Source organism: Chlorocebus sabaeus, chromosome 4, assembly GCF_047675955.1.
Source record: "Chlorocebus sabaeus isolate Y175 chromosome 4, mChlSab1.0.hap1, whole genome shotgun sequence".
NCBI classification, from domain to species: domain Eukaryota; kingdom Metazoa; phylum Chordata; class Mammalia; order Primates; family Cercopithecidae; genus Chlorocebus; species Chlorocebus sabaeus.
This window is the reverse complement of record NC_132907.1, coordinates 32,724,162-32,737,289: the sequence shown is the minus strand read 5'-3', so window position 1 is coordinate 32,737,289 and position 13,128 is coordinate 32,724,162. Positions and strand designations below refer to the sequence as shown.

Sequence of the window (13,128 nt, the reverse complement as noted above, 5' to 3'; positions counted from 1 at the left end):
GAGAGGGTGAAACTAGATCTGTCAAGATGTATATCTGTTTTATATTTTAGAGTTTGGAACCATGTAGAGGTAAAGTATGATTTAGGGGGAAAAATTACTGAAGATACGAAACAGACTAAAACATTTGAATCTAACTGTTATGATGTTGGTGGCATAGTTATTTGAGAAGAATATTTCAAGTCATTTTAATACATAGTATTTCACATGTATATCCCTGGTGGGATGTAATGTTACAACAAAAAAATGTTTGTAATTGCATTCAATAGTGTTATCGTCATCAGTAATATTGGTATTGTTATTTTGAAACTCGTATATGAATAGTAGAAAGAAATAAGGTTATAGGACCTGGCATTTTTCAGTGTAAGAGAAAAAATATAGGACCATTTCGTATGGATTTCCCACAGGCACCTCAAATTCAGCATATCAGAATGGAATGTCATTATTATTATTGACACCACAATTGTGTCCATTTGACCAAACAGGAAAACTAGAAGCAGTGAAAGACTTTTTCACCTTTGGTCCACTGTTCAGCTTTTCTGTATGTTGCCAGTTCTAATTCTGAATTTTCTCTTGATTTTGTCCCATACCCTCTGCACCCAAGTCTGATAATGATATTTTTCTTTCAGAAACTTCTCTAGCTATGGTTCCTGACCTTTTAGACCACAAAAACTCTATTTTATCCCTGAAATATTTGTGTATATGACTATGTTATTTATTTACTCAATCAGATACTGCTTTATGTGGGGATTATTTAATCCTTACATTAATTCTAAATACCCCCTTGCCACAACCCCCTGCTCCCTGCTGCCAAATAAAACTATAAAGATTCCTGTAGATTGGGGCCAGCCACAGCTCTGTATTATTACTATAAGTTCTCTTCAAACCGTTTTGTTTTTAAAATTTTAATGAGAATTTTATATGACATAGTTTAGAGTCAACTAGACAGATGTATAAGGTTTCTTAAAGAAAAAAACTGTAGTCAGCTGTCTTTCTGCCATTTTTCCTTGCTTAGAGACAACCACTTTTATTGTTTGGAGCCGTTTGATTCTTTTGTATCTATGATCAGATCTGGAAATAACACCCCTGTGTTATTCCTTCATGAGTTGTTAATTGTAGGCAGTATGTATTGATACCGCCTTTGCACTTCCTCTGTGCCTTCGTCCTCCAAGTAATCAAAATTCAGTGTTTACATCATGATTCCTATATTTCCTATTCGAAGCTGAGACATGTAGTCAGCTGTGTTTACTTCTCCTTTTCTGTACAATCTTTTGTATTCCCTGGAAGTAATACTTACCCTTTTTTTGATATAATTTTTTTTATGTTCACTGAACTGTCTGACAGATGTCCAATATGTTCAGACACATCAAGGATTCTGTTACTTTAATTTTCTTGGGGAAGTCTCTTCAGAGCCATGCTGACTCCCACCTTGGGGCTCCTTCTTTTCCAAGTTTGTTGCTGCTGCTGCTTGTTCCTATTCTGAAATTTTAGAATGAGGTGCTGTGATGTAAGTTTATTTAAATGCATTCTGTTGGGCACTGATGAGCTCTTTTAGTCTGGAAGCAATCTCTTTTAGAGTCTTTATAGAAAATACACTGTCTTTGTTCTCCTGGATTGGGCATCAGTTGTCCAGATGCTACGGAGTTGAAAATATGTAGCACTCTGTTTCTTAGACAGACTTTCAACCAGTCTTATTTTCTTTCTTTTTATTTTTAGCTTCCCCTTTCTCCTTCTGAAAAGTGTAAGGTTCTGCTACTTTCTGTGTTTTTTGGAGTAGAGAAAGTGGGGGAAGTTACATGAAGTAAATCTGGTTGCTTCTCAGCTTTCTCCTTTGACACCTTGGGATTCAGCTTTCTCTGACTTAATGAGTCAGTTTCCTCTTGAATTTCTTCTTTCTTGCTTTCAGTGTATGTTTCTCATTCCTCTTGTCCTTTTAAAATTATGTTCCCCCTCTTAAAATTTTTTTTCTATAATATTAGTAGGGTTTGAGATGGGAGTGAAATTATACATGTATTTAATAATGGGCAGGTGGCCTTACTTTCTACTCACAGATAAATACTGTCTGGTGATATCTGCCTCTATGACTCTCTTAATCTACGAGCTTATCTGTATATTTTCCATGTTTATCTTTTTTTTCCAGATCTAGTTTTGGTGTTTTTTCCCCAAAAAAATAAACTTTATTGAGATAAAATTTTATTGTTTCAAATTTTATCTTCTCTTGCTTTTAATCAGGAATTGATATCTTGTGAACCTGTATCTCTTAGTAGTAGCATATATAGTGCTTGCCCCACAGTAAAGTCTTTATATTTTTAATCTTTTATTTGGACATTATCTTCACTTCTTGCTCAAAATTAGAGCAGCAGCAAATGTTGTTATCAACCATGGATGCTACTTGCTTACCTTGGGACTGTTTTGAAATGCTTGGAAGTATTCTTGATGGTCATAATTTTTGGAGTACACTGTTGGCACACAGTAAGCAGACACTGGAAGATGCTAAATCTCCCTCAATGCATGGGATGACTATGCACAGTAAATGGTTCTCTTCATTCAAAATGCCAGTAGTCAATCTTGAGAATCATTGATAGAAGTCATAAGGGAAACTTGGCTCTACCCTGAGGCTATTCCTTGCCCACAACCCTCTCAGATGGTATCTGTTTCCTTCCCCACCTCTCAAGCACTTGGGCTGGAAGTGTGGGGTAAATGTCCTTTTTGGTCCTTTTTGCTGTTTCCTGACCACTGCATTCTTCTCCTCCTAAAACTTAAAACAACAATAAACAAAAAACCTCCACCCTGCTTTGAATTTCATGCTTACCCATTTTTGTTATAGAAGAAACATCTCACTCATATCAAAATAATTTCTATGTCAAGTTTTCACATGTAACAATCAATACTCATGACTAATCAGTATAATTATGAATGAAATATGATTTCTAATTTAATAAATATGCAGTATATATGCCACATGCCTTTTTCCTCCAATTTATTGATTGACTTAAATGTGGATTTATTTCTGGGCAGTGAGTATAGGTGTTACTAACTTCCTGTTTAGCTATCAAAAAGCCAATATTTTAAAAATGCCTTTTGCTGCCTCTATTACTGCATCATTTTTAAGGGTTATTTGTTTAAATTGCAAGGGTAAGAATTACATTAACTGCATGTGATACCTATGTTATTACAATGTGATTAAATACAGTTGTATGCAAGATATATAGCTGTGTGTAAATATATATTTCATATCAAACTGCAATTTTAAAATGGATTACCTTGTAAAAGTGTGTCTGGTGTCGGAATATTGCGTACTCTGCATTCTTAAATTTGGTCTGTGATATTTATTTTAGTATATTGTTTCCTTACATGTGTTTTTCATAAAGGAATGACTTTCAGTATTATCACCAATGTTTCTTTCTGGGTTTTAGGTTGTAGAAAATGCCCTTAAAGTGAACCCAATATTAGGTCCGCAAATGTTTCAACCGATTTTACCCTATGTTTTCAAGGGTATTATAGAAGGGGAGGTAAGATTTTTCTTTAAGTTCCAAAGGTAGTATTAGACTATAGGATTCTAATTTTAATTACTCTGTTAGATGCAGAAGGAAAACTTTTCTTGTCATTTGGATCATATTAAATTACGTTAAATTTTCAGGGCAGTTAGACGCCTTTGTCTTTTCCTGTTCCACACAGGGAAGCATAGATTTTCTTTGACATGTCTCTTTCAAACATATGCATGTATGTTCACACAAAAGTCATTTGAAGTACAGGAATAGTGAATGGCTTAATTCCAATGCTTGACTACTAAGAATATGAGGGGGACAGAATAGTGTTAATGCTGGTATAGACTGAATATGTTAAACCACTGGTTATTTTCTAAGAACAGCTCTCTTAAATAGATCCATAGACCTGTGTGTGTTATGAGTATTTAAAGTAATACAGTGCTGGGAAGCAGAGGTTGCAATGAGCCGAGATCATACCACTGCACTCCTGCCTGGGTGACAGGGTGAACTCCATCTCAAAAAAAAAAAAAAAGTAATATATGAAATTGGTAAATATTGTTTCTTTCTCTTTATTGGACATATATATATGTATAGATAGATGATGCATGTAATTCATACATGTATTTAGTTAGAACTCAGGCAACATTGATAGTTCATTCTAAAGAGAAGTAATATGGAGGAGAATGTTATTTTATATCCCTGTTGCTTGTTACTGTATCAGTGATTGTTTATACTTGTACTATAACACAATTTTACAAGTTTTGTATTTTAATTGTACAGAGGTATCCTGTAGTGATGTCCACTTATCTTGGAGTTATGGGTCGAGTTCTGCTACAAAACACTAGTTTTTTTTCTTCACTACTTAATGAGATGGCCCATAAATTTAATCAGGAGGTAAGAATCAATGTACTTAAATTTAAGGAAGTCTTTATCTAAATATAAATTAGAAATAGTTTGATGAAATAATGAGTCTTTGTAAAAGTCGCTTTATAATATTTAGACCTTTACATTTTAAATCTTTATGCTATATCAATAATTTGGGGTAGAAAAAGGAATCTGTAAGTGGCAGTTGAAACTTACAAATTTTTGTCCTCGCTCAAAATAGGTGATTTTATTCTGCTTAGCCATAGAATATAATGTTGGTTTGTTTATAGCTGCTGTTTTTCTTCACTGATACAGAATCTGAAAACGGGTATTTTGCATGGAGTAATGTAAAATCTTTGTATTATTTCTTTAGTTAACTTATTTTTAATGTCACAAATTGAGAGAATTTCTGTTCTGATTATTGTGGAAATGACCTTTTTAGCAAAGGTTTACTTTTAAAAATTGTTGCTGATATCTATTACCAGAGTAAGTTTGGAATGGGTTTTTCAGTGAGGTGATTTAAGACTATATATATGATAATTCAAATAAGATTATGCTATAAGTCATTAATCCGTTTATTAAGATTTATATGATATAGAAGGTAGGGTATACTTGAACAGTATATCTACATTGGAGACAATTTTTAAAATCTTTTGGTTTATGGCTGAAAACAAATACAACTATTTCTAATATAAGGAAATCCAGAATAAGGAACTACAAATTTTTAAATATATGTAGCTTTTCTAGAATTAGACTAATCGGAGATCCCCACCTTTGTTTTGATAAATAAATAGGGTATATTTTTATTAACTTATTAATTTTAATTGAAATGGGATAATACATATTTTTTAGTTCTTTTTTTTTTTTTTTTAATTTTTAGTAGAGATGAGGTCTTGCTGTGTTGTCCAAGCTGTTCTCAAATTTCTGAGCTCAAGTGATCTTCCCACCTTGGTCACCCAAAGTGCTGAGATTACAGGATAACTAAAAATATTTAAGAACATAAGAGAGAAAATTAAAATGATCCAGAGGAAACATCAGAATGCCATTACTATGTATTCATTTTCTTGTTTCCATGAGGGGCCTGGTCATGTTTCCAACATTTCTTGAAATATGTGTCCTTCTTCCCTTGCATTAGTTCATGAAGATTCAATCTGAGGTCACAATGAGTAAATATTTAATCACCAAAGTTACAGATTAATCTCTTAAATTTTTTTAATTGACACATAATAGTTGTAGACATTTATGGAGTACATAGTGATATTTCTATACATACAGTGTATAGTGATCAAATCAGGGTAATTGACATATATATTACCCCAAACACTTACTATTTCTCTGTATTGGGAACATACAACAGCCTCCTCACTATTTGAAACTATATATTACTGTTAACTGTAGACATCTTGCAGTGCTATATAGAACACTAGAACTTATTCCTCCTATCTACCTGTGATTTTTTTTTATCTTTTAACCAATCTCTCTCTCTCTCCCCACTTTCCCCTTACCTTTCCCAGTCTCTAGTAACCACTGTTCTACTGTCTACTTCTTTGAGGTCATCTTTTTTAGCTTCTACATGAGAAGTGAGAACATGCAGTATTTATCTTTCTGTTCCTGGCTTATTTCACTTAACATAATGCTCTCTAGCCTCACCCATGTTGCCACAAATGACAGGAATTCATTCTTTTTTGAGATCAAATAGTATTCATGTGTGTGTGTGTGATATTTTCTGTATCCATTCATCTGTAGATGGGTGCCTAGGTTAATTCCATATCTTGGCTATTCTGAACAGTGCTGTAATAAAGATGAGGTAACAGGTGTCTTTTCAATACAATGACTTCCTTTCTTTTGGAGATATATATATCCAGTAGTGAGATTGCTGGATCATACAAGAGTTCAATTTGTAGTTTTTTGAGGAAACTCATGATGTTCTCCGTAATGGCTATACTAGTTTACATTCCCACCAGTAGTGCCTGAGTTCCCTTTGCTCTACATCCTTTCTAGCATTTGTTATTTTTTGCCTTTTTCATAATAGCCATTCTAACTAGAATGAGATGATATCTCATTGTGGTTGTGATTTGCACTTCCCTGATGACTATTGATGTTGACCCTTTTTTTGTTTTGTTTTTGAGACAGAGTCTCACTCTGTCACCTAGGCTAGAGTGCAGTGGCACGATCTCGGCTCACTGCAACCTCTGCCTCCCGGGTTCAAGCGATTCTCTTGCCTCAGCCTCCCAAGTAGGTGAGATTACAGACACCCACCACCCTGCCTGGCTATGGTGTTTCACCATGTTGGCCGGACTGGTATTGAACTCCTGACCTCAGGGGATCTGCCTGCCTCGGCTGCCCAAAGTGCTGGGATTACGGGCATGAGTCACTGCCCCTGGCCGATGTTGACCATTTTTTCATGTACCTGTTGGCCATCTGTATTTCTTTGTTTGAGAGCTCTTTATTCAGATAATTGTTCTACTTTTAAAATGGATTATTATTTTTATTTAGCTGTTGATTGAGTTCCTTGTGTATTTCGGAAAGTAATCCTTTGTTGGATGTATAATTTGCAACTATTTTCTCCGATTTTGTGGGATGTCCTTTTACTCTGTTGTTTGTTGCTTTTGCCGTATGGAAGCTTTTTAGTTTGATAGAATCCCGTTTGTCTGTTTTTCTTTTTGTTGCCTGTTTTTTTGAGGTTTTATTCATAAAATCTTTTCTCTGACCAGTGTCCTTATGTGTTTTCCCTGTTTTCTTCTAGTAATTTTATATTTGTGGGTCTCACATTTTAAGTCTTTAGTTCATTTAAAGTTGACTTATGTATATCACGAGAGATAGGGGTCTAGTTTCATTCTTCTGCATATGGATATCCAGTTTTTCTAGCACTGTGGTTGAAGTAACTGTTCTTTCTCCATGAATATTCATGCTACCTTTTTCTAAAATCAGTTGGCTGTGAATGTATGGATTTACTTCTGGGTTCTCTGTTCTGTTGGTCTGTGTGTGTTTTTATGCTGGTACCATGCTATTTTGGTTACTATATTTGTAGTATATATATTGTATTTGTTATACACACACACTTTTTTTTTTTTTTTTTTTTTTGGGAGTTGGAGTCTAGCTCTGTGGCCCAGGCTGGAGTGCAGTAGCAGAATCTTGGCTCACTGCAACCACCGCTTCCCAGGCTCAAGCAATTTTCCTGACTCAGCCTCCCCAGTAACTGGGCTTATAGGCACATGCCACCATGTCTGGCTACTTTTTGTATTTTAGTAGAGACGAGGTTTCACCATTTTGACCAGACTGGTCTCGATTATCTGACCTCAAGTGATCCACCCGCTCTGGACTCCCAAAGTGCTGGGATTACAGGACTGAGCACCTGGCTTATGTAGTATATTTTGAAATCTGGTGGTGTGATGCCTCTAGTTTTGTTCTTTTTGCTCAGCATTGCTTTGGCTATTTGGGATTTTTTATGGTCCCATACGAATTTTTTTTTCCTATTTCTTTGAAGGATATAATTGGTATTTTGATAGCGATTGCATTGAATCTGCAGATTACTTTGGGTAGTATGGTCATTTTAACAGTATTCATTTCACCAGTTCATGAACATGGTATGTCTTTTTTTTTTTTTTTTTAAACTTTTTTATGTTTTTAAATTTTAAAAATTTGCTGTGTTATTTAAAAATTTTTAGAGACTGAGTCTTACTCTATCATCCAGGCTAGAATGCATGGCACAATCATAGCTCACTGCAACCTCAAACTCTTAGACTCAGGTGATCCTTTTACCTTAGCTTTCCAAGTAAATGTGACTACAGATGCGTGCCACCACACCTGGCTATTTTTTTTTTTTTTGAGACGGAGTCTTGCTCTGTTGCCCAGGCTGGAGTGCAGTGGTGTAGTCTTGGCTCACTGCAAGCCCCGCCTCCCAGGTTCACGTCATTTTCCTGCCTCAGCCTCCCGAGTAGCTGGGACTACAGGCGCCAGCCACCCTGTCCGGCTAATTTTTTGTATTTTTAGTAGAGATGGCGTTTCACCATGTTAGCCAGGATGGTCTTGATCTCCTGACCTTGTGATCTGCCCGCCTTGGCCTCCCAAAGTGCTGGGATTACAGGCATGAGCCACTGCAACCGGCCCTGCACCTGGCTAATATTTAAAATTTTTTGTAGACATACAGCCTTGCATGTTGCCTAGGCTAGACTTGAACTCCTGATCTCAAGAGATACTCCTGCCCCTGCCTCACAAAGCACTGGGATTACTGGCATAAGCCACTGTGTCCAGCCACCTTCAGTTTTCTTCTATCTAGTTTTTAATTAAGGAAAAAAAAATGTCATATGAGTCCATATCAACATTTTATCTGATTAAATCCAAATGCAATCCAGTGAGATATTAAGTCAGTTAAATGTAATTTAACATTGATATATTTCTTTGGGATGCTGTTAGCTTTAAAATATTACATCATCATGCAAAAAAAAAAAATTACATCTTATTGAGTAATTAAAATGGCTTAGCTTTTGACAGGCATGATGGCAGGCACCTGTAATCCCAGCTCCTTGGGGGACTGAGGCAGGAGAATCGCTTGAACCTGGGAGGCAGAAGTTGCGGTGAGCTGAGATCGCACCACTGCTCTCGAGTCTGGGAGACAGAGCAAGACTCTGTCTCAAAAATAAGTAAATACATAAAAATAAATAAAATGGCTTAGCTTTGCTTATCATGTAATTAAAGTATCATGTGAGGACTACTCCAGTTACTGCTTGGTAACTTTGAAAGCAAACACATTTTAAGGTTTCAGTGGCCAGGTGTGGTGGCTCATGCCTTGTAATCACAGTGCTTTGAGAAGTCTAGGTGAGAGGATTAAGCCAGGAGCTTAAGACCAGGCTGGGTAACAAAGCGAGACTCCATCTCTACAAAAACTAAAAAAAAATTAGAGCCCCGGAATTTGAGGCTGCGTTTAGCTATGATCACTGCACTCCAGACTGGGCAGCAGAACAGGATTCCGTCTCTAAAAAAAAGTTTAAATAGTTTAAAAAAAAAAAAAATTAAAATGGAATTTTTTTAAAAAATGAAGTTTCAGCGATTTTGGTATCATTGCCAAAACAACCTACTTTGTATTACTTTTCATTGTCCTTTCCTGCAATTTCCTTTCATCTTCTTTCCATCCTCCTTTATCTTTCCTTTCCTTGCTCTCCTAGTCTTAGATACTCCTTCCACTCCCCTACCCCCAGATTCCTACTGTAATTGGTTTTGATTGTTTGTTTTGTGGCTTTTTTGTAGCTTGTGATTATTTTACAAAACTTCTACTTCATGAGGGCTCAGTATTCTTGTTAGATTTATTCACATGTCCAGCCGTTTCTAAAATCCCTTGGTGCATGAGGATCTTGTCCCTTTGAGTATCTTGGGTTTTCGCCTCAGTCACCTAGATCCCATTTGAATTCTTGGCCTCACTTGTGGGTGCCCCTCAATGTGTTATCCAAACATTATTGTCAGTGTCTCTATATCCTTGATAACAACTCTGAGATGGTCATTAGCCCTGTTTTTGTTTGTTTGTTTGTTTGTTTTTTCTTTGAGATGGAGTTTCAGTCTTGTTGCCCAGGCTGGAGTGCAATGGCACCATCTTGGCTCACTGCAACCTCTGCTTCCCAGGTTCAAGCGATTCTCCTGCCTCAGCCTCCCAAGTAGCTGGGATTACAGGTGCACGCCACCATGCCCGCCTAATTTTGTATTTTTAGTAGAGACAAGGTTTCTCCATGTTGGTCAGGCTGGTCTTGAACTCCCGACTTCAGGTGATCAACCCACCTCAGCCTCCCAAAGTGCTGGGATTACAGGGGTGGGCCACCTTGCCTGGCATGAGCTCTTTCTTGCTTAGGAACTTAAAATATACCCATGGTCTCTCACTTCCCATTGACATATCATTTGTTTTTACAGTAAATCAGTAATAGAAATGTAAGGGAAATACTGTTATGCCTCCATCTATAGGCTAGTGGGCTAATCCAGATCTTACAATGCCTATTTGTCCCTCTTTTTCTTCCCAATTCTATATTGTTTTTATATCCACACTTCATTGTGCTGGTACCTAGAATACATTCCTTTCCAGAATGCTGTGTTCTTATTCTGGATTAGACATTTGGTCTTCTGGATTGGACAGCTGGTTTGATATTTGTCATGTTACACTGATGAGGTTTGACTGGTTCGTATGTTTCTTGCATTGTCCATACTCAAACTGTGGCTGAAAAGAACTCTTAGCCCTCTCTTCTCTGCCTTCTATTTTTTTGTTTGTTTGTTTTTTCATTTGTTGGGCTAGAATTATAGTAAGTTACCTAGAACTTTATACCAAAGCTCAACGTACTGTGGTTTTAGAAATCTGTTCTGAATCTCTGTTAAACTAATTATAAATTCTGCAGCCCAGAACTGATATTCAGCTGATAGGTGTCAACATGGTCATACCAGTTGTTAAAATATTGACATAAATCCTGCAAATTAGCAAACAGGGTAAAAAGTGGCTTTGATAAGTGTTACAATTAATGGTATAAATTTTACTATAAAAATTGAGCGTTCCTTTTAAATATTGTAAACACATGTTTTGAATCTGCAGGAGTACAGTGAAGAAATTTTTATCAATAATAAACTATCAATAATCTGCAGTTTAGGACATCTTCTGGTATATTTAACAATTTTACACTTGATCTTAGCCAAAAGGCCGAGAAGCGATAATTTAACAATTTTAAAAGTCTTCAATAACTGCTGTAAATATAGGATTCAGTGCAAACTAAAATTAGTATTTATCCCTGGAATAAAGAAACTTTTACTATTTCAACAAAAATATAGTGGCTTACTATTGCTAGTAATATAAAGTTTGGGAGCAAAGATGCTTAAGAATTATTAAGAGTTGAAGGGTCTAAATTATATTTTATCAGAATGTCAGTTATTTCCTATTAAAATTCCACTGGCAAAAGTAAAGAATTTTTGCAACAATCAGGGAAAAAAGTAAAGGACCATAATGAATTGACAATAGACAGGTGTGTTTGAAATAAAAACACATTTTTTAACTGTCAAAATGAACAAAACGCATTTAAATACTATCAGCATTTTTTCAATACCATTTACTATGTAGTTTTAATAGAATATTTGAAGGAATAAAATATTTAATAAAAACACCAGAAAATTATTAATATGAGAGTATTATTACATTCTAGATTTGTTTCTGACATCTTAGAAAACTTGTATAGGCATACTTGATATTGTGAGTTTGGTTACAGACTACCACAGTAAAGTGAGTATCTTCATAACATAAGTCATACAAATTTTTTGGTTTTCCAATGCATATAGTTATAATTACACTATACTGTAGTATATTAATAGTGTGCAATGGTATTATGTCTAAAGTAACAATGTATGTACCTTAATTTAAAATAATTTATTGCTAGAAAATTCTAGTGATCTCAGCCTTCAGTGAATAATGTTTTTGCTGGTAGATGGTCTTGCCTTGATAGTGATGACTGCTGGCTGATCAGGGTGGTGGTTGCTGTAGGTGTGGGTTGCTGTCACAGTTTCTTAAAATAAGACAAATGAAGTTTGCTGCATCAATTGACTCTTCCCTTCACGAATGAGAGGATTGACTCCAGTTTTGACAAAAATTCTACTGAAGACTAAATGATCCTCAGAGAGCAAGAAAAGAAAAAAGAGGATGGAAGGAAGTTGCAGGCAAAGGATAAAGAACAGTAGGTTGTTTTGGTAGTGATAGCAGAATCACTGAAACTTCATTTTTTTTAATGATGACAATGGACTATTTGGTCCTCAGTAGAAATTCTGTCACAATTGGAGTCAATCCTCCCAGATTCTGCTGCTACTTTATTAAGTTTATGTAATATTCTAAATCATTCGTTGTTATTTTAGCAGTGTTCACAGCATCTTCACCAGGAGTAGATTCCATCTTAAGAAACTACTCTTTGTTTTTGTTTTTTGCTCATCCGTAAGAAACAATTCCTCATGGCTGGGCGCGGTGGCTCACACCTGTAATCCCAGCATTTTGGGAAGCCGAGGTGGTGGATCACCTCTGAGGTCCGGAGCTTGAGACCAGCCTGGCCAATATGGTGAAACCCTGTCTCTACTAAAAATACAAAATTAGCCAGGCATAGTAGCACATGCCTGTAATCCTAGCTACTTGGGAGGCTCAGGCAGGAGAATTGCTTGAATCCGGGAGGTGGAGGTTGCAGTGAGCTGAGATCCCGCCATTGCACTTCAGCCTGGGCAACAAGACTGAAACTCTGTCTCAAAAAAAAAAAGAGAAAAACAACTCTTAATCTGTTCAAGCTTTACCATGAAATTGTAAAACTTTAAAATCTTGAGGTTTCACTTCTAACTGTAGTTTTCACTATTTCCCCCATATCTGCAATTATTTCTCCAACAAAGTCTTGAACTCCTCAAAATCATCCATCAGAGTTGGAATCAAGTTATTCCAAACTCCTGTTAATGTTGATGTTTTGACTTCTTCCCATGGGTCACAAATGTTCTTAATAGCACCTGGAATGGTGAATTCTTTCCAGAAAGTTTTCAATTGACTTTGCGTAGATCCATCTGAGAAATCACTCCCTATGGTAGATATAGCGTTATGAAATGTATTTCTGAAACAATAAGACTGAAGTTTGAAATGACTTCCTGATCTGTGAGTTGCAGAATAGATGTTGTGTCAGCAGGCATACAAACAACAACATTAATGTCCTGTATATCTCCATCAGAGCTCTTGGGTGACCAGGTTCATTGTCAGTGAACAGTAATATTTTGAAAGAAATCTTTTTTTCTGAGCCAT

The 13,128-nt window shown here is 36.0% G+C and overlaps 1 protein-coding gene across 5 annotated transcripts in view; it reads left to right on the top strand.

Moving 5' to 3' along the window:
- The window catches only part of IPO11 (importin 11), a 231,220-nt gene that overhangs the window by 134,872 nt on the left and 83,220 nt on the right, over positions 1-13,128 (top strand). For 4 of the 5 annotated variants that reach the window (XM_038010419.2, XM_007973675.3, XM_038010418.2 and 1 more), the window contains 2 exons: positions 3,414-3,509; positions 4,266-4,379. The exons of the other annotated variant lie outside the window; for it this stretch is intronic. In XM_038010419.2, coding sequence (XP_037866347.1) covers positions 3,414-3,509; positions 4,266-4,379 — 210 coding nt within the window. The remainder of the gene's footprint in view (positions 1-3,413; positions 3,510-4,265; positions 4,380-13,128) is intronic. 5 annotated transcript variants of the gene reach the window in all.